The sequence below is a fragment of the Staurois parvus genome, unplaced genomic scaffold, assembly GCF_062004578.1.
Source record: "Staurois parvus isolate SC_StPar_1 unplaced genomic scaffold, SC_StPar_1.0 ptg000449l, whole genome shotgun sequence".
Lineage (NCBI taxonomy): Eukaryota > Metazoa > Chordata > Amphibia > Anura > Ranidae > Staurois > Staurois parvus.
The window spans coordinates 5,647,699-5,671,744 of record NW_028318245.1 but is presented as its reverse complement, the minus strand read 5'-3'; the positions used below and the strand labels follow the sequence as shown (position 1 = coordinate 5,671,744).

The following is a 24,046-nucleotide window of genomic DNA, read 5'->3' as shown; positions in this document are numbered from 1 at the left end:
GCATGTTCTTCCTGTGCTTGTGTGGGTTCCTCCAGGTACTCCAGTTTACTCCCACACTCCAAAGACATGCTGGTAGGTTAACTGACTCCGGTCTAGATTGGCCCTAGCATGTGCATGTATGAATGTGAGTTAGGGACCTTAGATTGTACACCCCTTGAGGGTCAAGGACTGATGTGAATGTGCAATATATATGTAAAGCGCTGCGAAAATTGACGGCGCTATATAGTTCCTGAAATATATAATAAATAAATTCTGTTTTACACTTGGACAGGAGGGGAGGGCTGTATACAGGGTTGCTGTCAGAAACCAAGGGGCCCCGTATAGCAAACATGACAAGGCTCCCAAACAAACAAAGTTTACTATGCTTCAGTTATGAACGAACACAGTGATTGATCAGTACCAGTCGCTCATTGTGTTCATTCAGGAAAGGAAGGGGCTGGTAAATGTGACATATTTACGGACCCTTCCCCCACTCTTCATCCTAAGGATCCTATAGTGTGTTTGCAGCTGGGAAGGAGAGGAGAGAAGCCAGCAGCATTGCAGGGGTGGGGGCACACAGGGGGGGCTTGGGCAGCATGGGGACATGTATGGTGCACTGGGAGGTGCTGCAGAGACAACCATACAGGGGATCCAGTCCCCGCTGTGCCTATCACCCTCCCTGCTCACATCCAATTCACCCAGCTGCCTGGGCCCCCCTGCTGGTCTTGGCCCCGTACAGAAGGATCAGTGGTACCCCCTTATCTACAGCCCTGGCTGTATATACAGTAACCAATACTCTCCATTTTCCTCCTGCAATCACTGAAAGCCGGCTTTGCCACCTCTCCCTCCCACTGACATTCAGCCGCTGCAGGAGGAAAATGTTCATTGTGCTATTCAAAATAAAAAAAAATTAAAATTCTGATTCATTTCATTTCATTGTGGCCCGCCACCGGTTACCAAGTCACTAAAGTGGCCCTGGCTGTTGAAAAGGCTGAGCACCCCCCTGACCTAGATAGTCCTTGGGGGACCCTGCTTGCTCCTTTCTCTGCCATTTCATAGAGCTACTGCTTGCTTGTCTGGGACTGGACATATGGCTACCTGCAGGAGAAAGTCACAAAGTGTGCTGCTATTTCTACCTCCTACGGGTTGTGGCCACTGACTCTTGAGCTTGCACACTGTAACTTACACAAGTTTCCGAATTCCACATTGAGAATTAAATAAACCTTCAAGACTGGAGTTGACATAAGGCAAGATTTCATCATCTTCGTTGTACAGAAGCAAGCAGTGTGTAAACCTGAAAAGAATGGAAAGTATTGAATACACAAAATGATGTTAGAAGATATTCCGACAGAGTCCAAATTAAAATAGATGATCACAAGCGCTCCTATATTAAATAAATAAATTATATGTATATGTATGTGTAGATAGATAATTTATATATATGTATATATATATACTGTATATATATATATATATATACACGCGCACACACACCAGTATATATATATATGTGTGTGTGTGTATGTATATACTGTATATGTATATATATATATATATATATATATATATATACACACATATATATATATTCGGAAGCCTGCACCCTATGACTACACGTCAGGGTAAGGGCCTACAGCATCCTGATGTCACACCGCCGCTGGCGGCCATCTTGTACACATGGTCATTTGTCTTCATTTTTTCTTGTATGTTTTGCACCTTATCTGGAATAAATACCCTATTGAATGCCGTATCATGCTATGTGGCATTATTCTTGGGCTCTCTGTGAGTCTCACAGAAGCCGTTTTAGAAGTGTCCTGAGGCAGTGATACCATTTGAGGGACCCTGAAGGGAACAGGAGCAGGAACCTGACCATACCTGGGAGTGATTGATCTGGCTGATCGGATGAGATAAAAGTGATCTCAAAGGCGTATGTATAGCGTACATCTGGTGAGTGCGCAATTCACTTATTTTCACTCACATCATTTGTCACTCCTGATCTAGAGGAATAGAGCACCTTGAGCTGAGATCTGCTACAATCTTCAAGTTTACTGCTTGGACTTGTTCTCACATACTTGCCACTGTAACCACTCATCTGTGGTCTTATATGTTCTTCTGCACTTTATATTTATTGCATCTATGGTGGAGTGTTGTTTCAGTATTTGCATGATTTGCACTTTATATGAATTAAGATATACAGTATTACTAACTTTGTTTAGTAGGAATTTTTGCACATTCATTTAACAGCGCTGCACTGCCTTTTATGATTATCTGTTTTTGGAGGTTTTATGGTACCTTTTCGTGTTCTAGCAGCTGTAATTTAACAATAGCGCTCACTCAACTTTACTTTTTACATGTATTTGCAAATGTGTGCCAACTAAACCCCTGGTTTTACCAAGAACTGTTAGACGTGACAATTCGGTTTGTTGAAGGCTGGCTGGCAAGTTGAGCTGGGAATTCTCCTTTGTTGTTGTTTGGTAAGTGCTGCATTAGCCTCCGACTATAAGTCCTCTTTACTGACAGGAATCGATAGGGATAAGAAAAAAAACATGACCCGTCCTACATTTTTTGCTACGAAGTATGTGTCATAATTGGTCTTTTCTGGGAGGGAGTTTAGTCAACTTTTAGATATGTTTAATTCATACACTTTGCAGGTGCTTCGGTTCATTTTAGGTGACTTTGATGTGTTTTACTTTCCTGAGAAATGGCTATCAGGCTAATGATACACTGACACACTGGATATTTTAATCTTTAAAGTAGAACAATAGTCAAAACCTTTTATTCTTTTATTTTGGCTAGAGCAAGGGAGAATTATAACCCCTTTCAGATTTTTTTTTCGCTATTTGCAGAGATTTCCCTTCACTTCCTGTCCCATAGCCAAAACAGGAAGTGAGAGGATATCCCGTCAAATTAAGAGAATTCCCCAGGTCCCCATTGGAAGATATTCACCCCATTTACCTTTCTGGGGACAACCCAAAATTTGGGGTTTTCTTTTACTTTCACTTTCAACGATAATGGTAAACAGGAAAAATAGAGAGGGTGACTCTTTCAAACTTGTACCTTTCTGGGGACAACCCAAAATTTTGGGTTTTATTTTACTTTCACTTTCAACTATAACAGTAAACAGGAGAAGTAGAGGGGGTGAATCTTTCCCCTTTTTACCTTTCAGGAACAACCCATAATTTGGGGTTTTCTTTTACTTTCACTTTCAACGATAATGGTAAACAGGAGACATAGGGTGAATCTTTCTCCCTTTTACCTTTCTGGGCACAACCCAAAATGTGGGGTTTTCTTTTACTTTCACTTTCAACCATAATGGTAAACAGGAGAAGTAGAGAGGGAGAATATTTCGCCTTTTTGCCTTTCTGGGGACAACCCAAAATTTGGGGTTTTCTTTTACTTTCACTTTCAACGATAATGGTAAACAGGAGAAATAGAGAGGGTGAATCTTTCCCCTTTTACCTTTCTGGGGACAGCCCAAAATTTGGGGTTTTCTTTTACTTTCACTTTCAACGATAATGGTAAACAGGAGAAATAGAGAGGGTGAATCTTTCTCCCTTTTACCTTTCTGGGGACAACCCAAAATTTGGGGTTTTCTTTAACTTTCATTTTCAACAATAATGGTAAGCAGGAGAAATAGAGAGGGTGAATCTTTCCCCTTTTACCTTTCTGGGGACAGCCCAAAATTTGGGGTTTTCTTTTACTTTCACTTTCAACGATAACGATAAACAGGAGAAATAGGGTGAATCTTCTTAACGGGGGTACAGACAGCAATAAAAATTGACAGGTGTTCTAATCCTTCTGCACTCCATCCAAAATTAAGAAAAAAATGTTTTTTGCTTTTAGTAAGCCTTAAAAAAAGAAGCCGGTGCATTTAGCTAAATGTGTTTTGTGGTTTATTTGCTCCAGTCAATAATGATGTGCACTTACCGAACCCGTGAACACTTGTGGAGAGCTGTAGACAAGAGGGCCCGTGTTTTGGGGCCTATTTTGGAGTTGATAAAAGTAATTTGGTGCTCGTTTCTGCTGTTCTTCAAACAGTAGGACAAAGCCCTGTAGTCAAAGTTATGCCCTGGACTGATGATCCTTAAATCTCGAAAGTGACCCATTATCCGTCCAATTAAATCCTCGTCCTGAGCCTCATATAAGTACTTGAAACTCAGTTTGTAATTAAAGTTCTTTATCAGCCAATCCACCATCGCAGAATTTTCCCTAAACGAAAATTGATCATAGCCCAAAAATGTCCCCGTTTCTTTTTGTTGTTTTTCACTGAAAAGCCCAAACAGGAACTGTATTGTTAATTGTAGGTGTGACTTATATTTCCCTTCTTCCAGTAACTTCTTTATTTGGGCATTTTTTGCAGATGCCATAGAAGGGATTTTCATTTTATTTCCCACCACATAGTAGAGGGCAGCAAAGAACTCCTGGACAGTCAGATGGATGAAACTGTAACAGGTTTGAGCTTCAACGTCCCTTTGAAAAATGTTTTCATTTAGAAAGACTGACTCAAAGTCTGTTATTGAGAGTTTGTGTCTTCTGAGGTCATCTTCTTCAAACAGGATTTTCTGACTCCAGACACCTTCGTTGGCCAACGCGCAAATTTTCCTAACACATTTAATGACTGATTGGTTGGAATTCCTACAGTGATATTTCAATAAACTCTTCAGATACAACAGGTAGATCGATGTGGTGGTCTTACAATTGATTTCTCTTTGTCTCTCCGCCATCTGTTGTTTTATTACCGTGCATACAATCCAGCAAGTAATTGGGATGGCACACATGGTAAAGAGGGTATCGTTTTCCTTTACATTACTGAGAGCAAGTTCGGCTTGTTCTTTTGCTGGAAAGAAACCGTAAAAAAATTGCTCGCGGTCACTCCCCAGGAACCCCAGAATTTCAACATGTCGGGGAGATAGAAAAAGTTCATGTAGCTGTTCCAGTGAGTATGGCCTTGTGGTGATGATTACCGAAGCTCCCCAGAGACAGGATTGTCTGAAGATACTATTTAAAAGGATTTCTTTACTAGTCTCCTGAAAAGGATCTTCACAAACCTCTGTATCACTAACTGAAGTCCATATCAACTCATCAAATCCATCCACAAGTAAAAGTAGTTTGGGAGAATCGCCTAGGATTGACTTGAGAAGGTCTCTTTCACAACTGATGTGGCAAAATTTACGTACAAGTCCAGCTAGGCTTATGTCACCCTTGAGGTTGTTAAGCTCCCTACAGCTCATGTAAAAAATGAAATGAAATTTGTCTTGGTAAAAATTCCCATTGGCCCACTCCAGAATGATTTTCCGGGAGGTCATGGTTTTTCCAACACCGGCGGGTCCTTGCAGCACAACGACTTTGGGGACTATGCCATCTTCATCTGGATCAAACAGCCTATCTATGGTGATTGGGGAATATTGACTTGAAGACCGTTCATCCATTATCTCCAGATGTCTTTGGCCCAGGCTTATGATTTCATGTTCCCTCTCCTTTATATTCCGTTGTTTCTTTATTATCAATAGTTTTGTGTACCTCTTGTCTAGATAGACGGCCTCTCCTAAGCAGGCATTTCCATCTCTATGACTCTGATATCTTTCCTTCATTAAAGCCATGTACCTTTTTCTGAAATCTGCTTAAGACCAACGAAAAAAGAAGGAATGATCAAACATCTGTAATCATTTACAACAGCAACAACATAAAGCCTGTGTAGAAGGCTTTTATCCACTTCAGAACAAGAAACACACCTGCAATTCATTCTAAATAATCTAGGAAACATCTCAAACTAATGTGAAAAGCAAATCACATTTGTCTATTTGTCATCCACACAGGCCTATGCATAATAAATACGTATCTCGTAGAGAATAGGGTGTTAATTCTTTGTGTTGACTTTTCTGGCTTCTGGAAATAAAAGCTAATTGTAAAGAAAAGTAGCCAGTGCAATCAAGGTTTTCCAATTTATACAGTTTGTGGATTATTGGAAGATGTTCCTTGGACCCTGTAGTATACCCAACATGACAGAAAACCAGGAAAAGACCATGGCCAAAAAATGACCATGACCAAGATATGACCATGACCTAAAGACTGGATTAAGACAAATGTTCTTCTCAACAATATTTGTCAAACACAAGGCCCACAAGCCAAATTCAGCCCACCAGGCAATTTCACGTGGCTCTCACACCTCTCCTACAGCTGTGGCACCCCCCTCATCTTGTCCCCACCTTGTCTCAGCAGTGAATACTTGGCCCAGGCAGAGTGGATATAGTGAATTCAGGGTCCGGGGAGAGCAGATATAGTGAATGCGGTGTCTGGGGAGAGCAGATATAGTGAATGTGGGGTCCAGGGAGAGCGGATATAGTGAATACCGGGTCCGGGGAGAGCAGATATAGTGAATGCAGGGTCCGGGGAGAGCAGATATAGTGAATGCGGGGTCCGGGAAGAGCGGATATAGTGAATGTGGGGTCCAGGGAGAGCGGATATAGTGAATGCGGGGCACCGGGAAGAGCAGATATAGTGAATATGGGGTCCTGGGAGAGCGAATATAGTGAATGCTGGGTCCGGGGAAGAGGATACAGTGAATGCAGGGTCTTGGGAGAGCGGATATAGTGAATGCGGGGTCCAGGGAGAGCAGATATAATGAATGTTGGGTCCGGGGAGAGCGGATATAGTGAATGTCGGGTCCGGGGAGAGTGGATATAGTGAATGCAGGGCCTTAAGAGAGTGGATATAGTGAATGCGGGGTCTGGGGACAGCAGATATAGTGAATGCGGGGTCCAGGGTTTAGGAACATTTTAAGAAACATCAGCCAAACCAGACACTAATGTATAAGATCCTATCACAGAGCTTTTTTTACAAGTTGGACATACCCTCTATTTTGTTATCCAATGACTTTGTCTTTATTGCACCTAAAACAAAAGCAGATAATGTCATAATTAAAGTGTATGTATGCATGAAAAAAAAACAGATTCAGTACATCTCCGCAATACAAATTGTAGATACGCAGTAAGTAGTAGAACATGATCTTGACCATGCTTGCAACCATGGACAAGTGCAAAATTGTGAACAAGATGTCAGTAGCAGCATAGGGTTGCACAGCTGACTCAGGAACATTGGTAGCCCACCCTTTCATAAGTAACGTTGGTTTTCCATGACAAATTCCTTTCTATGGCAGCCATGGCTGGACAACCATCCATTCACTCAATTTACCTTGCAACTGACCCAACTTTGACTCAGGCGGTGACTACTCATTTGTCTATTTACCTATATTAGGGGTCATGTTAAAGTGTCCCACGTGGTAGACCCCCTTTCTTCCCTTTACCTGTTTCCTTTCATCTCTTTTTTTCTTAATTTCCTACTTGTTCGTTACAATCTGTTTACTCCTTCCCATTTTCATTTTTACTCTGTATCTCTACCCTCTTGAGGGCCACTGTGTTTCTGGGTTCCCCCTAAGCTTTGCAAAGCCAGGCAACACGCATTTTTCCACACTTGCATCCACAATCAATGAACAGTCCACAAGCTTGGTTTTTGTTATTTTTATTAGGGATATAACTTGGATAGGGTAATAGGGATTATGGGATACCCAACTTGACTGACTGTTCTCTTTGAATGCGGTCAGTCATTATGGATCAGTAGCAAAAGTCCCTTATGAGCTAAGGACTCTTAGGCCCCTCTGAACCTTAGCACAGATTTTTGCAAAGCACATGCAGAAGTATCTCCTCTCCCCTGTAGAACTGCTCCCAGCTCCGCAGCCTGCAGACACTACCAGCCCTCCTGGCTGTTCTGAAGATCTCCCGGGACAAGGATAATGGGTTAGGCACAGTGCCGTCCTTTTAAAGCTTGCTACATGTGGCAGTCTCTCCCCTTGTGAATCCCTGGGTGTGCTGATGTTCTCACTCTGTCCTCCTTGTTCCCACCACTCCCAGGCAATGATCCTGTTCAAACCGTGATGCTGAATAGACCTTCCTGAGCCAGCCCGAGCCAAGCCTGGAGGCAGCCACCCCTAGACCTAGGGGGCCACCGACAGCCTCAGCACTCCATCTTCCATCCGACTCCCCAATTCGCATGGCTCTCCCATATTTACAGTATGGGTTAGCCTTAGCACACTACCAGGGCCTCCAAGCCTGGGATTGGTCGGACCCCAATAAACATGCACATTTAGGTCTCTACCCCTTCTGCCCACTGGATTATGAAAGCTTCCATGGTCCTTCAGAACAAGGTGGAGGCAATAGAGTCCCAACCTGCTGAGTCACCCAGCCTGACCTGCAGGAATCCAACCTAATTACAGACTCACACAGTTACAATGAGTTATACACAATAGATTTGCCTACACTAATACTATAGCACGCTAGAGGGTGGTACAACTCAGTGGAACCAATTGCAGTACAACGCCCCTACCACATTCGCTTGGGAACTTGACCCTTAGGACTAATTCACAAGCTTCCCACCGATTTATGCTGTTCTCTAGCCAAAGGTACAGGGAAAACGTATGCACAGTTCCGAGTTTAATCAACCTCCCTCAATATGGTTTCAAATTTTGGTAGCGTTCAGATGCATATGTTATCCTTTCAAACCTGTTCTAAGGCCACCTATAAGACCCCTGCGAGGGTGCAATGTTATCTCTTTTTTAGCTTGGCTTTTCCAATCATTCTGTACCCAAAAGTGTTTGTTTATGTATGTGACTTCTGGTGGCAGTAACACCAAAAGAAGTATCAGAATAATATATTTAATAAATTTAGCACATACATTCAAAAATAGAAAGAAAGCAAAGAACATGTTTCAGAGTTACTCAAGACTCAAACTCACCATGTTGTCCAATCTTCATCTGAAGTTCTTCAGCTGGTCCCATTAGGGAGATTAATCTCAGAACCTTTACAGTCACATCCAGCGCTGCCGCTTCTCCATAAAAATTGATGAGAAGGTTCTTTGTAACAACCCGATTCGCATTTTCTAGAGGTCCACGTGGAACTGGACGTATGTCCTTGTAGGAGAAATCTGACAGTTTATCTTTAAAACGCTCAAAATCTCTGCCTTCCAGGTCCTCTAGGGAAGCGATCATGAGATCACTGCTTGTCAAACTCCCACCCCAATCCTCAGGGGCGGGACCTGAAATATAAAGAGTGAGTGCAGGCAAGCAGGGGAGGAGAAAAAAGAGATGGCACCTAAACGAGGTAATATTTATTTATTTATTTATCGAGTTTATATAGCGCCAAAGGGTTTGCTCAGCGCTGTACAGTAGAGGGGGGGACAATACATGAAACAGAACAGTAACATCAAACAGTACACAAGGGGTAAGAGGGCCCTACTCTTTCGAGCTTACAATCTAGGAGGGAGGGGGTAGAGGCACAGGAGGAAACGGCTGTGGGGGATGGAGTGGTAGGAGGAGGGAAGGGCAGCGGCTGTTAGGTGAGGGTGGGGTAGGCTTCCCTGAAGAGGTGGGTTTTCAGGGAGCGCCTGAAGGTGAGGAGGGAAGGTGACAGTCTGATGGATTGGGGTAGTGAGTTCCAGAGGATGGGGGAGGACCTGGAGAAGTCTTGCAGTTGTGCGTGGGAGGAGACCAGGGAGCAAGATAGACGGAGGTCCTGTGAAGAGCGAAGGGTACGGGTAGGGTGGTACCTGGGAATCAGGTCGGTGAGGTAGTTAGGGGCAGTGTTGTGAATGGCCTTATAGGTCAGGGTGAGCAATTTGAATTTAATGCGTTGGGCAATGGGGAGCCAGTGGAGGGAGAGGCAGAGGGGGGTGGCAGAGGTGGAGCGGCTGGTGAGGTGGATGAGTCTGGCCGCTGAGTTCAGGATGGTCTAAAGCGGGGAGAGCCTGCACTGGGGTAGGCCGGTGAGGAGGGAGTTGCAGTAGTCAAGGCGTGAGATAATCAGGGAGTGTACGAGTAGTTTAGTGGTGTCTGGGGTAAGGAAGGAGCGTATCTTGGCGATGTTCCGGAGGTGGAGCCTGCATGTGTTTGTAAGTGATTTGATATGAGGTTGAAAGGAAAGGTTTGAGTCCAGAATGACGCCAAGGACCTTGGCTTGCTGGGCGGGATTGATGGTGGTGTTGTTGGTAGTGATGGAAAGAATGGGGGGGCGCGGGCTGGGGGGAAGACGAGAAGCTCGGTTTTGGAGAGGTTGAGCTTGAGGAAATGGAGCGACATCCAGTCAGAGATGTCGTTTAGGAGGTGAGTGATGCGGGCGGAGAATGTGGGGGTGAGGTGAGGGGTGGATAGGTAGATTTGAGTATCATCAGCGTAGAGGTGGTAATTGAAGCCGTGGGAGTGTATGAGTTTGCCAAGGGAGGAGGTGTAGATGGAGAAGAGAAGGGGTCCAAGGACAGAGCCCTGAGGGACCCCAACAGAGAGGGGGAGGGAAGAGGAGGTGGCATCGTTGTAGGAAACGCTGAAGGAGCGTTGGGATAGATAGGACGAGAACCAGGAGAGAGTGGTGTCTCTGATGCCAAGGGAGAGTAGTTTATTAAGGAGGAGGGGGTGGTCGACTGTGTCAAAGGCCGCGGAGAGGTCTAGGAGGAGGAGGACAGAGTAGTCGCCTTTGGCTTTGGCGGTTAGTAGATCGTTGGTGATTTTGAGGAGGGCAGTTTCGGTGGAGTGTAGGGGACGGAAGCTGGACTGTAGTGGGTCAAGGAGGTTGCTGTCAGTTAGGTGGGCGCTTAGGCGATCGAAGACCAAGCGCTCAAGGAGCTTGGAAGTGAGTGGCAGCAGGGAAATTGGTCTGAGGTTGTTGAGGTCAGTGGGGTCCAGGGAGGGCTTTTTGAGTATGGGGGTGATGTGCGCATGTTTTAGGGGGGAGGGGGCATTGGGAAAAGTCTGTGGGTCTATGAATATCAAGTACATCTTCACTAAACGTTTTAAGCAGTTTTATATGCCACAAGATGTCTAAAAATAATATAAATACACTACTGTTGCCTTATATGTCCACACACAAGGAGTCTGTGTTACTCGTACCACTGCTCCACCTCCTGAGCTCTCCTATTCCTGTAGATCCTTATAGGTGTCTTCTCCTGACAATCAGTTTTAATCAGCAGACCCTCCCACTGCAGGGCTGATTTCACCTAGTGAATGACTAACCCATAAATACATTATAGATAATTACTTCAAATAAGTTGGAAAAAAAATACATTAGTGGATAAAATGGTGTCTTTAGAAGTCTACCTACAATATTATCTTTGAATTTTTCCAATTCTCTACTTGCAAACTTTAGAGCAGTGTATTTAAGGATGAAAAAAACTGAGACAAAAAAGGAATAGAAGATGTTCAAATCATAGAAAAGGTGTGACTCACCTTGCAGCATAGAGGACGCCATAATGGACGATCACAAGAAATCTGGCACTTCCATTATCTAGAAGGCATATGGTATCCAGAGACAATAATTACTTGAGGTCCGGAGATGCACCAGAACACAGAGAAAAGTATAAATCATTCAATTAGTTATGTAAGACCTATTTCAAAGCATATCAGGAGGACATATGAAAGAGTCAGTCTACTCAAAAATCAATATTTTGGTCAAAGGCAAAGCCTGGAGGGCTGAGTCAGGTGTCCAAGGTGAAGCCTGGTGGGCTGAGTCAGGTGTCCAAGGCAAAGCCTGGTGGGCTGAATCAGGTGTCAAAGCGGAAGCCTGGTGGACTGAATCAAGTTGCAAAGGTGAAGCCTGATGGACTGAGTTGGGTGTCCAAGGTGAAACTTGTCCTGCTGGGTCAGTTGTCAAAGGTGAAGCCGGATGGGCTAAGTCAGGTGTCAAAAGTGAAGTCAAGTGGGCTGTGTCAGGTTTCAAAGGTGAAGCCTGGTGAGCTGAGTCAGGTGTCAAAGCTGAAGCCTGGTTGGCTGAATCACTTTGCAAAGGAGAAGCCTGGTGGGATGAGTCACATGTCAAAGGTGAGGCATGGTTGGTTGAGTTTGTCTAAGGTGAAAACTGGTGGCCTGGGTCAGGAGTCAAAGGTGAAGTCAGGTGGGCTGATTCAGATGTCAAAGTTGAAGCCTGGTGGGCTGAGTCAGGTGTCAAAGGTGAAGCCTGGTGGGCTGAGTCAGGTGTCAAAGCGGAAGTCTGGTGGGCTGAATCAAGTTGCAAAGGTGAAGCCTGGTAGGCTGAGTTGGGTGTCCAAGGTGAAGCCTGTCTCGCTGGGTCAGGTGTCAAAGGTGAAGCCGGGTGGGCTGATTCAGATGTCAAAGGCAAAGCCTGGTGGGCTGAGTCAGGTGTCAAAGGTGAAGCGAAGTGGGCTGAGTCAGGTTTCAAAGGTGAAGCGTGGTGGGCTGTGTCAGGTGTCAAAGGTGAAGCCTGGTGTGCTGAATCATGTTACAAAGGTGAATAGGGTACTCTTCCTGCCATTGACATCAGAGATGAGGCTACTAATTTTCCCACTGACACCAATGATGGGGGTCTATTCCTCCCACTTCACCTATGATGGGGCACTATTCCTCACACTGACACCAATAATGGGTAGAGGAAGATGAAAGAAAGAGCGCACAAACCTTGCGCATTACCTCAATAAATAGTGACTAATTTTATTAATAAGGAAATATACTCACAAAATGATTGTATAACAGGCATAAGTAACCATAATCCAAACAGGGTTACAGGTAAATCAAAAAGGGGGGGATGAAGGCTAACGCGTTTCGAAGGGTGCTCCCTTCTTCATCAGAGCTGGGTTTGGCAGATAGAAACTTCAGTATGGCAGAGTTCCCATGGCAAGGAGATATTCAGCCACTGAGTGTCAGTATTACAGCAGTTCAGCCTGTTTAGTGAACAGGCTGAACTGCTGTAATACTGACACTCAGTGGCTGAATATCTCCTTGCCATGGGAACTCTGCCATACTGAAGTTTCTATCTGCCAAACCCAGCTCTGATGAAGAAGGGAGCACCCTTCGAAACGCGTTAGCCTTCACCCCCCCCCCCCCCTTTTTGATTTACCTGTAACCCTGTTTGGATTATGGTTACTTATGCCTGTTACACAATCATTTTGTGAGTATATTTCCTTATTAATAAAATTAGTCACTATTTATTGAGGTAATGTGCAAGGTTTGTGCGCTCTTTCTTTCATCTTCCTCTACAGTTTTATTAAGCTTCCCCAGCTTCATGATAGAGCTGCACAACCTCTGATCACCAGTGGATGAATACACAACACGCTGCTTGTCACTAACGCCTGTTTGATCTGAGTCCTTGAGTGCAGGAGATAATGGATCTTTGGTGACCAATAATGGGTACTCTGCCTGCCACTGACACCAGAGATGGGGCTACTAATTCTCCCACTGACAACAATGATGGGACACTGTTTGTCCCACTGATGCCAAAGATGGGGCAGTATTCCTCCCACTGGCATCAAGAGTGGGGTACTCTTCCTGCCATTGACACCAGAGATGGGGCTACTAATTTTCCCACTGACACCAATGATGGGGCACTATTCCTCCCACTGACATCAAGAATGGGGCACTTTTCCTGCCATTGACATCAGAGATGAGGCTACTAATTTTCCCACTGACACCAATGATAGGGCTCTATTCTTCACACTAACACCAATGATGGGGATCTATTCCTCCCACTGATACCAATGATGGGGCACTATTCCTCCCACTCATACCAATGATGGGGCACTATTCCTCCCACTAACACCAATGATGGGGCACTATTCCTCCCACTAAAACAATGATGGGGAACTATTCCTCCCACTGACACCAATGATGGGGCACTATTCCTCCCACTGACACCAATGATGGGGCGCTATTCCTCCCACTGATACCAATGATGGGGCACTATTCCTCCCACTGATACCAATGTTGGGGCACTATTCCTCCCACTAACACCAATGATGGGGCACTATTCCTCCCACTAACACCAATGATGGGGAACTATTCCTCCCACTGATACCAATGATAGGGCACTATTCCTCCCACTGACACATATGATGGGGCACTATTACTCCCACTGACACCAATGGTGGGGCACTATTCCTCCCAATAAGACTAAGCATGTAATTTTTTTTACTCCCATTGAATACCAAGCCTATGGCACTGTTTACTCCCACCAATTCCAGGGTATTCTCTACTCCCACTGGCCACAGTCCAGCTCCCCTAAAGATTGAGGGGCAGTAAACTGACCCTTTGTTTCAAAAAATTGGCGACCCCTGACCTATACAACATGGAATAAATTCATGGATGCAGATAAATATGGAGAAGGTCTTACCTCTCGGCTGAATCGAATCCTTTCTATATTACTTGTTCAATTGCACTTCCCTATCAAGACTTCCCCTTTCTGAGGCTTTTCTGAGTATTGTGCAATCACTGGTAGACCACAGACAGTTGGGATTAAGCACACAGCTGCAGGAACTGGAAGAAGCTTCTTCTTCACACTGGACCTTCATTGGACGGGACTAGATCCAAGCCAAGCGTCACCACAGAGATGGACCTCCTACGAGTGCACATTATCATTTTTCTAATCAGAGTCAACTGGAAAATATGTGTGCATCCTGGATGAAAGTTGTGTGAATCTTGTGTGAAAACATTTATAACTAGACCCCCTAATGCAGACCCCTGGTGTAAGGGAAGGTTTTATCAGTGCTACGCACTGCAGACCTTTGCTGATCTAGACCAGAATTTGTACAACTTTGTGGATCCATCCCTTAATTTCACACTTGCATGTTCTGTGAAGGATTTCGCAATTGATGTACACAATCTTCCAGTAAACCGTTTCCTTCCTATTAATATCACAGCGTCATCCCTTACCATTACAATCCTCCAGCTGTCTGCGGAATTCAGCTGCTTTATGTGGCTTGGTGACTGCAGTCATCTGTCAGGGCTCCGGGTATGACCAGAGGTATGTGAACTGACGCAGGCTTCAGATGTTATAAACAATATAATTTATTAATACTGACAATACAAAACGCAGTGCAATACTAAAACATAACACAGTGCAAACAAACCAAACCAAACCACCCACAGATAACAATACATACAATGCAAGCGTCGTCAGGCAGGCCGGGTCAATAACAATCGGGCAGGTAGGAACAGGAGGAGCAGGCAGAGAGTAGTCAGGTCACGAGCCGGGTACAGCAACTAACGGGCAGGTAGGTACAGGGGGTCAGGCAGAGAATGGTCGGGGTCACAAGCCAGGGATCAAACAGGAGAAGTCAGCAGAGGTCCGGATCAGGCTGGGTCGGCAACGAGTCAGTCAGGCAGGAACAGGAATGCAGGTAACAAGATACAGGGGCCCATGGAAAACCACACACCAAGGCCCAGACTGCAGGTCTGGCCATCCCTTAAATACACCTCCGTAATCAGCTTCAGGTGTTTGGCTGACTGCAGGGTTGAGTCTCTGATTGCTGAGAGCACCCACTGGCCAGCCCTGGTACTGCAGCCCACAAGGCAGGTGAGTCCCACCATTACTGGCAAGTCCATTCCTGACATCATCAGAGCTGAAATCAGAAGAAGACTTTGGAGTGACCAGAACAGAACTAGAGGAGACATCTTCTGGTTCTAGAGGAGAAATCTAGTTCTAGAGGAGAAATCTTCTAGTTCTAGAGGAGAAATCTAGTTATAGAGAAATATTCTATTTCTGGAGGAGAAATCTTCTTGTTCTAGAGGAGAAATCTAGTTCTAGAAGAGAAATCTAGTTCTGGAGGATAAATCTTATTGTTCTATAGGAGAAATTTTCTATTTCTAGAGGAGAGATCTTCTAGTTCTAGAGAAGAAATCTTCTAGTTCTAGAGAAGAAATCTTCTAGTTCTAGAGGAGAAATCTATTTTTAGAGGAGAAATTTTCTATTTCTCATTACAATCCCCCAGCTGTCTGTGCAATGCAGCTGCTTTATGTGGCTTGGTGACCACTGTCATCGGGGCTGAAATCAGAAGAAGACTTTTGAGTCACCAGAACAGAACTAGAGGAGACATCTTCTAGTTCTAGATGAAAAAATCTAGTTCTAGAGGAGAAAACCTCTATTACTGGAAGAGAAATCTTCTAGTTCTAGAAGGGAAGTCTTCTTGATCTAGAGGATAACTTTTCTATTTCCAGAGGAGAGATCTTCTAAATCTAGAGAAATCTAGTTCTAGAGGAGAAATTATTTCTGGAGGAGAAATTTTCAAGTTCTAGAAGGGAAATCTTCTATTTCAGGAGGAGAAATCTAGTTCTAGAGGATAAATCTTCTTGTTCTACAGGAGAGATTTTCTATTTCCAGAGGAGAGATCTTCTAGTTCTAGAGAAGAAATCTTCTAGTTCTAGAGGATAAATCTTCTTGTTCTACAGGAGAGATTTTCTATTTCCAGAGGAGAGATCTTCTAGTTCTAGAGAAGAAATCTTCTAGTTCTAGAGGAGAAATGTTCTTGTTCTAGAGGAGAAATTTTCTATTTCCCATTAAAATCCCCCAGCTGTCTGTGCAATTCAGCTGCTTTTTTTGGCTTGGTGACCGCCGTCATCGGGGCTGAAATCAGAAGACTTTTGAGTCACCAGAACAGACTTAAAGGAGACCTCTTCTAGTTCTAGAAGAGATATCTAGTTCTAGAGGAGAAATTTTCTATTTCTGCAGGAGAAGTCTAGTTCTAGAGGAGAAATCTTCTAGTTGTAGAGGAGGTATCTTCTATTTCCAGAGGAGAAATCTTCTAGTTCTAGAGGAGAAATCTTCAAAGTTCTAGAGGAGAAATCTTCACAGTTCTAGAGGAGAAATCTTCTAATTCTAGAGGAGAAATCTTCTATTTCCAGAGGAGAACCCTTCTAGTTCTAGAGGAGAAATCTTCTAGTTCTAGATGAGAAATCTTCAAAGTTCTAGAGGAAAAATCTATTTCTAGAGGAGAAATCTTCAAAGTTCTAGAGGAGAAATCTTCTAGTTCTAGAGGAGAAATCTTCACAGTTCTAGAGGAGAAATCTTCAACGTTCTAGAGGAGAAATCTTCAAAATTCTAGAGGAGAAATCTAGTTCCAGAGGAGAAATCTTCAAGTTCTGGAGGAGAAATCCTCCAATGACAACTGTCTAGGAATGGCAACTCACCTAACATTAGAGGGATTTCTTCACTTCCTGTGGCATTTTACAGAACAGGAAGTGATGGGAAATCTCTGGAACAGCACACACATGGCAAAAAAAAACTAACAGGTGTTTTAACCCTTCCCTACTATATCCTAAGTGGGGGAAAAAAAGTGTTTCAGCTATACATCCACTTTAACTACTTAAGCTCCAGAAGGTTTTACCCCCTTCATGACCAGGCCATTTTTTGCTATTTAGCACTGCGCTACTTTAAAGTGATATTAAAGGCTTGTCTTTTTTTTTTTTAAATGCCAAACATGTCATACTTACCAGCTCTGTGTAATGGTTTTGCACAGAGCAGCCCTGATCCTCCTCTTCTTGGGTCCCCCACTGATGCTTCTGGCCCCTACCTCCTGCCAGGTGCCCCCACAGCAAGCAGCTTGTTATGGGGGCACCCAAGCAGGCGCACTCCCGAGCCGCTGCTCTGCGTGTCCATTCACACACAGAGCCACAGCTTGTCCCTGCCCCCTCTCTCTCCTCATTGGCCCACTGTCTTTGATTGACAGCAGTGAGACCAGTGGCTTCTGCTGCTGCCTCAGCCAATAAGGAGTGAGGGTCCCCAGAGGCTCTCATGCACATCACTGGATTGCGATGGGGCTCAGGTGAGTATGAGGGGAGCTGGGGGGGGGGGGGGGGCTGCTGCACACAAAAGGTTTTATACCTTCATGCATAGAATGCATGAAGGTAAAAAAAAACCTTCTGCCTTTACAACCACTTTAGCTGACAATTGCATGGTCATGCAGTACTGTACCCAAATGAAAATTTATTTTTTCCACAAATAGAGCTTTTTTCTGGTGGTATTTGATCACCACTGGAGTTTTTATTAAATAAACAAAAAAAAGACTGAACATTTTGCTCTAAACATATTTAATAAAAACATTTACAAAATCAAATGTCTTCATAAATTTAGGCCAAAAGGTATTCTGCTATATATATTTAGTAAAAAAAAATAATTCCAATAAGTGTATATTTATTTGGTTTGTGCGAAAGTTATAGCGTCTACAAACTATGCGATATCCCACTTGGAAGAAAAATATATTTTAAATATATATAAAAAATATTCTTCCCAAATATATTGCCATATATTTGAAATACTAAAATTTTGGCCGTATTCAATATATTTCAAAATATATTTCAATAAATATATATACTGTATGTTGAAATGCGTTTTTATAAAAAAAATATGAAAATATTTTTAAAAGTACATTTCAAATATACTGTGTGTCTTTAGAACAACAAATCTACATTTTTGGAACGCATTTACAAATATATGTAAAAATATATGTTAAAATGACTTTTTTACATGTTAAAAAAATCTGAAGAATATATTTAAAAAATATATATATTTTTAAAAATATATATTTTTTAAAATATATTCTTCAGATTTTTTTTAACATATAAAAAAGTCATGTTAACATATATTTGTAAATGCATTCCAAAAATGTAGATTTGTATTTTTAAAGACATACAGTATATTTGAAATGTATTTTTAAAAATATGTTTCATATATTTTGTAATAAAAACGTATTTTAACATACAGAATATATATATATATATTTATTGAAATATATTTTGAAATATATTGATTATGGCCAAAATTGTAGTATTTCAAATATATGGCAATATATTTGGGAAGAATATTTTTAAAATATGTTTCAAATATATTTTTCTTCCATATGGGATATACTGGAGCTTTTAATTTTTTATTTTTTTTTATACACTAGTAATGGCAGTGATCAGCAACTAAAAATGGGAGTATGATAGTGCGGAGGGGCAATCTGATACTGACTGACCCTTTGTGGGAACTGGCTGTGGTGTGTTCAGGAAGCAATGTATAGCCCCTCCCACCAGCCATGATATGCCTGCATTGTATAGTGAAGCAAAGAGACCCAGTGATGACATCATCTAATGAGATCAGAAATGCTATCAATGTCATTAGCATCTTGATGAGGGGGTAGGGGAGAAACCAGGGAAGGCAAAATATTAGCCTGCCTCAGTTCTCCTGCCAAGAGTCCTCAGCTGTGATGCAAGCAGTGGGCAGGTTCTTGGGAGGAGTTATGCAAATATCACAATGCCCTGATGGGCGGGTGTCAATCTGGAGGAGTGGATGTTCCTAGGCGGGCTGTGCAGACCGCCCTGGGAAACATGATGCTGAGCCTTTGTGACTAAAAGAGTTGAAATCCAATGAACGAAAGAGAGAAAGTCAGGCTAGATGATGCCGGATGTCCTCCAGGCAGGAAACGAGGCGGAGCTCTCTCTGACTTGCTGCAGCTTCTAATGCACACTGTGAGAAGCTCGCAGTGTGCGGGGAAATCAGAGGAAGCAGTTTTAGTAGAGGGGAGGAGCCAATACAACTGTCCTCCCATTCATTCCTGAAGGAAAGGCTGGAGGTCAGCTGGTAGCCAAGTCACCTGGTGTCAGGAGTGGGATCTGAACCCACAACCTCTGCTGTGTCTGGCAGTAGATCTTCTTGCAAAGCCACCTGAAATGCTGGACAGCTCCTTCCCTGATTACTTGGACACCCTTACCTTCGGTCTGGCGTCCGGTGAAACTTGCTCCTCCCATGGATTTCCTCCATGAGCCATGCCTTCGCACTTCCGGTTTGCCAGATTATTGTGCTTTTCTACAGCCAAGGTCTGGCTCCTGCTGACGGCTGCATCTTCACCACCACTCGTGGTTGAACTTGGCTTGTTCCTCAACCACATGTCTGCTTGATTCCAACCTGCAACCACGTGTTACCGGCTACTCTTCTGTTTGATCCCAACCTGCAACCATTTGTTACCAGCTACACTTCTGTTTGATCCCTACCTGCTATATTTGCTACTGGACCCCGGCTTGCCCGTCTCTGGGTGGGGCGAACCTGAGGACCACGACCCGGTGCTTACACCCAGCAAAACCCATCTCCACCCTCAGGAGCTCTGGTGAATTCTGGTAAGTGCTTAGACCTCCGGTGACCTGCTTGTATACTCATCTGGTTGGTCGGTGGGAGTCTCTCTACAACACGGGTGTCAAACTGGTGGCCCTCCAGCTGTGGCCAAACTACAAGTCCCATGAGGCATGGCAAGACTGACAGTTACAAGCATGACTCCCAGAAGCATGAGGGGACTTGTAGTTTGGCACCAGCTTGAGGGCCGCCAGTTTGACACCCCTGGTCTATATGGTACAGAAGGCTAATTAGTCACATCACATCCCCTAAGGCACGGGTGTCAAACTGGCGGCCCTCCAGCTGTTGCCAAACTACAAGACCCATGAGGCATTGCAAGATTGACAGTTACAAGCGTGACTACCAAAGGCAGAGGCATGATGGGACTTGTAGTTTCGCAACAGCTGGAGGGCCACCAGTTTGACACCCCTGATCTGCTGCTATAACTACGCGTCTCCGAGCCTGACCCCTCATGAAAGGAGCAAATCGGCTCCCATGGTTGAAATTGTACACTACGTAGTAAAAAAATATATATATCCCAGCGCCAAAAAACAAATCCTAAGTGATTATGCAGCTGTGCAACAGTGAATAAACACCAATGATTAACAACAAAAAACAGCGCAAAATCTACAAACAAAATTACACAAGTAAATAAATAAAAAAATAAAAAATATAAAAAAATATATAAAATCAAGTGTCCATGTGAAAATAAGTTCTTATTCCCATTGAAATCAATAATAAATTTTTCGAAATGTGCTTCCACCTATCCACCACGTGAGAAATTATATTAACCGCACTCACCAGATAGAGGTGAGTAATGAGCCTTATAGGATATAAGGGATCCTATACCCCCTCCAAAAGAGATCAAATCTTCTTTTTTCACACTGATTGGGTATATTAATCGACTCCACTTTATTCCTCCATAAATTCCTCAATGTAATACTGCCACTTTATATAGAATAGAAAGATAGAATAAGGCCACTCACATGTTTAAATATAATTAAAAGCCTTGTTTAATAGCCTAGATGGCTTCAAAATAACCACTTTCCACAGTTGCAAAATATAGGGATCTCACGCTTCTGTAGTGTCTGCACAGGATGAACAACCTTCCACCTCTAAGATGGCCGCTTGAACCGCATCACTCGGTGTGCGTTCCAAGCACCGGAAATGACGTGAACCAGAATGACGGTGGACCGGAAGTACGTCACCGCGTTTCGCCCCACCCACAGGGCGTTCTCAAGACACCGCCTTCAGTCACTAGCCGACATTTATACAGCTCAGGGTGAGCTCGATTCAATCTCCTATGCAAATCTCCATAAAATAACTCCCACTACAATGCATGGTTAATGAACCATTTCCATCGATGCTGCTAATACACGCCCACGATCCATCCCTCATCCTCTGTGATCTAGACGTGAGATTCCTTTACAAAAAATGATATACAGATAGTGAAACAAAATAGGTAAATACAATACATAATCGTTAATATATATATATAAAAAAAAACAATCACAAAACATTTATTACACAGAGAAAATTAAAAAATAAAATAAAAAATAATGTAGAAAAAATATGTAAATTAAAATGGAGATAAAAAATAAAAATAGAAAAATGAAAAATAAATATAGAAAATAGAAAAAATAAAATAAAAAATTAAAAATTAAAAATCATAAAAATATAAAAAAATAATATATACAAAAATATAAAAAAAATAATAATAGAGAAAAAAGAAAAATGGAAAAAAAAATATATTGATATTACAAAATATTAAAAGAATAATAAAATAAAATGGAGTAATAAAACCAGAAGCCTATATTAAATATAAACAATGCACTCTCAATGAATAGACTAACTGACATCAAAAAATACATATAATAAAAACAACAAAATACATATAGAAAATGAATATTCTATATCTCAGTTACTCTACTCACCAATTGGACAAGAAACAATTAATGTCAATCTCTGCATTTAAACCTTTAGGAGCCAATGTTCCCATATTGTAAATCCACTTGGTTTCATTTTGCGAGATGCCTATTACCATATCACCTCCTCTCCACGGCGTCTCAACTCTATCTATTCCACAAAATTTTAAGAAAGTTGGATCCTTATTATGACAAACCCTAAAATGGTGTGATAAGCTATGGTATTTGAATCCTTTTTTAATGTTTCTAATATGCTCTCCCAGTCTAACAGATAATTTTCTAGTAGTTCTTCCTATATATTGAAGGTTACAAGAACATTCAAGCAAATAAGTAACATGATTAGTGTCACATGATATAAACTTCTTAATTTTGTAAGATGAACCATTAGAGCTTGATTTGAAACTATCAAAATATTTTTTATTATTATCACCTTTCAATAGCCTACATGCTAAACATCGTCCGCATTTGAAAAATCCAACCCTATCCAAAAAGGTAGTTACTTTCCTCGGTTTATCAGGAACATTCTTTACCAGCTTATCCCTTAATACAGGTGGTCTTCTATAAATAAAACTAGGCCTCTCCGGAAGTAGTTTACTAAGAACCTCATCTCTTTTGAGAATCGGCCAATGCTATCTTATCCATTCCACTAATTTAAATTGGCGAGAATAACTTGTTATAAAAGCCATACCTCCCATATGTCTATCTTTAGAATGTTTAACCAGCAGTTCTTCCCTATTGATTCTCTTGACCTGATCTACAGCACATTGCAAGGTCTGCTCCTTATAACCTTTTTCTCTAAATCTATTCAACATGTCAGATTGATTTTGAAATACCCTGTTATCATCACAATTACGTTTTAACCTAATAAGTTGGCTTTTAGGAATGGCCTTAAGCCAATTCCTGTGATGACAGCTATGATTAGGAATGTATCCATTCCTATCAACTTCTTTAAAGTGGGTCTTAGTAAAAAATCTATTTCCTTGCTTGTACACCGTCAGGTCAAGAAAATCAATGGCTGTTTCACTCACATGATGGGTGAAAGATAAATTAACACCATTATTCCCCATTTCATTAATAAAATCAACAAGTCCTTCTCTATCTCCTTTCCATAAAATGATGATGTCATCTATAAACCTTCTATATAGTAACAATTCTTTATTCCTACCTTCAAAAATTGCTTTGCCTTCCCACCTACTCATAAATAAGTTGGCTACTGATGGTGCATACTTAGCACCCACAGCCACACCCATAATTTGTTTATAAAACTTATTAGAGTGCCAAAAAAAGTTATGTGTCATTGCCAAATCCAGACATTTTAGAATAAATTCTATTTGGTCAGAACTTACTCCTGATTTACTTTCCAATTCCCATTTAACTGCTAACAAGGCATCATCCTGTTTTATATTAGTGTATAACGAATTTACGTCTACACTGGCCATGACGCACTGTTCTTCTTCATTGATATCTTTGAGTAAGTTAATCAGATCGCCGCTATCCCTTAGATATGCAGGGAAGGCAGAAACTAAGGGTTGCAGGAACTTGTCAACATACTTTCCCAGTCTGGAGAACAACGACTCAATCCCATTTATAATGGGTCTTCCTGGTGGTTTTGCCAAATTTTTATGAATTTTAGGTAATTGGTAAATCACTGGCACTTTCGGAGCCTTAGGCACCAAATATTTTGTCTCCTTGCTATTCAATATTCCCAGTTTTTATCCTTCTTTCACCAGTTTCATTAATTTCAATCTGAATTTTCTAGTAGGATTACTTTTCAATACTTCATATGTGTTACCATCATCCACCAATCTATTCAACTCTGTATAGTAATCTGATTTATTTAACACCACTACACCACCCCCCTTATCTGCTGGTCTAATTACAATATTTCTATTATTTTCTAACTTCCAAATTCCTTGGATTAAATCCTGTTTGTGTCAGGAATGGACTCGCCAATGGTGGTGGGACTCACCTGCCTTGTGGGCTGCAGTACCAGGGCTGGCAGGTGCTCTCAGCAATCAGAAGCTCACTCCTGCAGTCAGCCATCACCTGAGGCTGATTGCAGGAGGTGTATTTAAGGAATGGCCAGACCTGCAGTCAGTGCCTTGGTGTTTGTTTCCCATGTGCCCTGTTTCCTGTATCCTGCCTGCTCAACTCTCCTGCTTGACTCTGACTCTGATAGAACTCCGCCTGCACTGACCCCGGCTATTCCTGACCATTCTTCTGCCTGCTCCCGTT

At 42.4% G+C, this 24,046-nt stretch overlaps 2 protein-coding genes across 2 annotated transcripts in view; both read right to left on the bottom strand.

The window, feature by feature from the left end:
• LOC149453451 (NACHT, LRR and PYD domains-containing protein 3-like) overlaps positions 1–14,244 on the bottom strand; it is a 34,527-nt gene extending 20,283 nt beyond the window's left edge. Inside the window, exons 1-6 of the mRNA XM_089688199.1 lie at positions 14,139–14,244; positions 11,246–11,303; positions 8,767–9,066; positions 6,831–6,869; positions 3,907–5,596; positions 1,166–1,273 (exon numbers count right to left, since the gene is read on the bottom strand). Of these exons, the coding sequence (XP_089544325.1) occupies positions 1,166–1,273; positions 3,907–5,596; positions 6,831–6,869; positions 8,767–9,066; positions 11,246–11,267 (2,159 nt within the window). The 5' untranslated portion in view covers positions 11,268–11,303; positions 14,139–14,244. The remainder of the gene's footprint in view (positions 1–1,165; positions 1,274–3,906; positions 5,597–6,830; positions 6,870–8,766; positions 9,067–11,245; positions 11,304–14,138) is intronic.
• The window catches only part of LOC149453441 (uncharacterized), a 283,142-nt gene that overhangs the window by 52,054 nt on the left and 207,042 nt on the right, over positions 1–24,046 (bottom strand). The window lies entirely within an intron of this gene.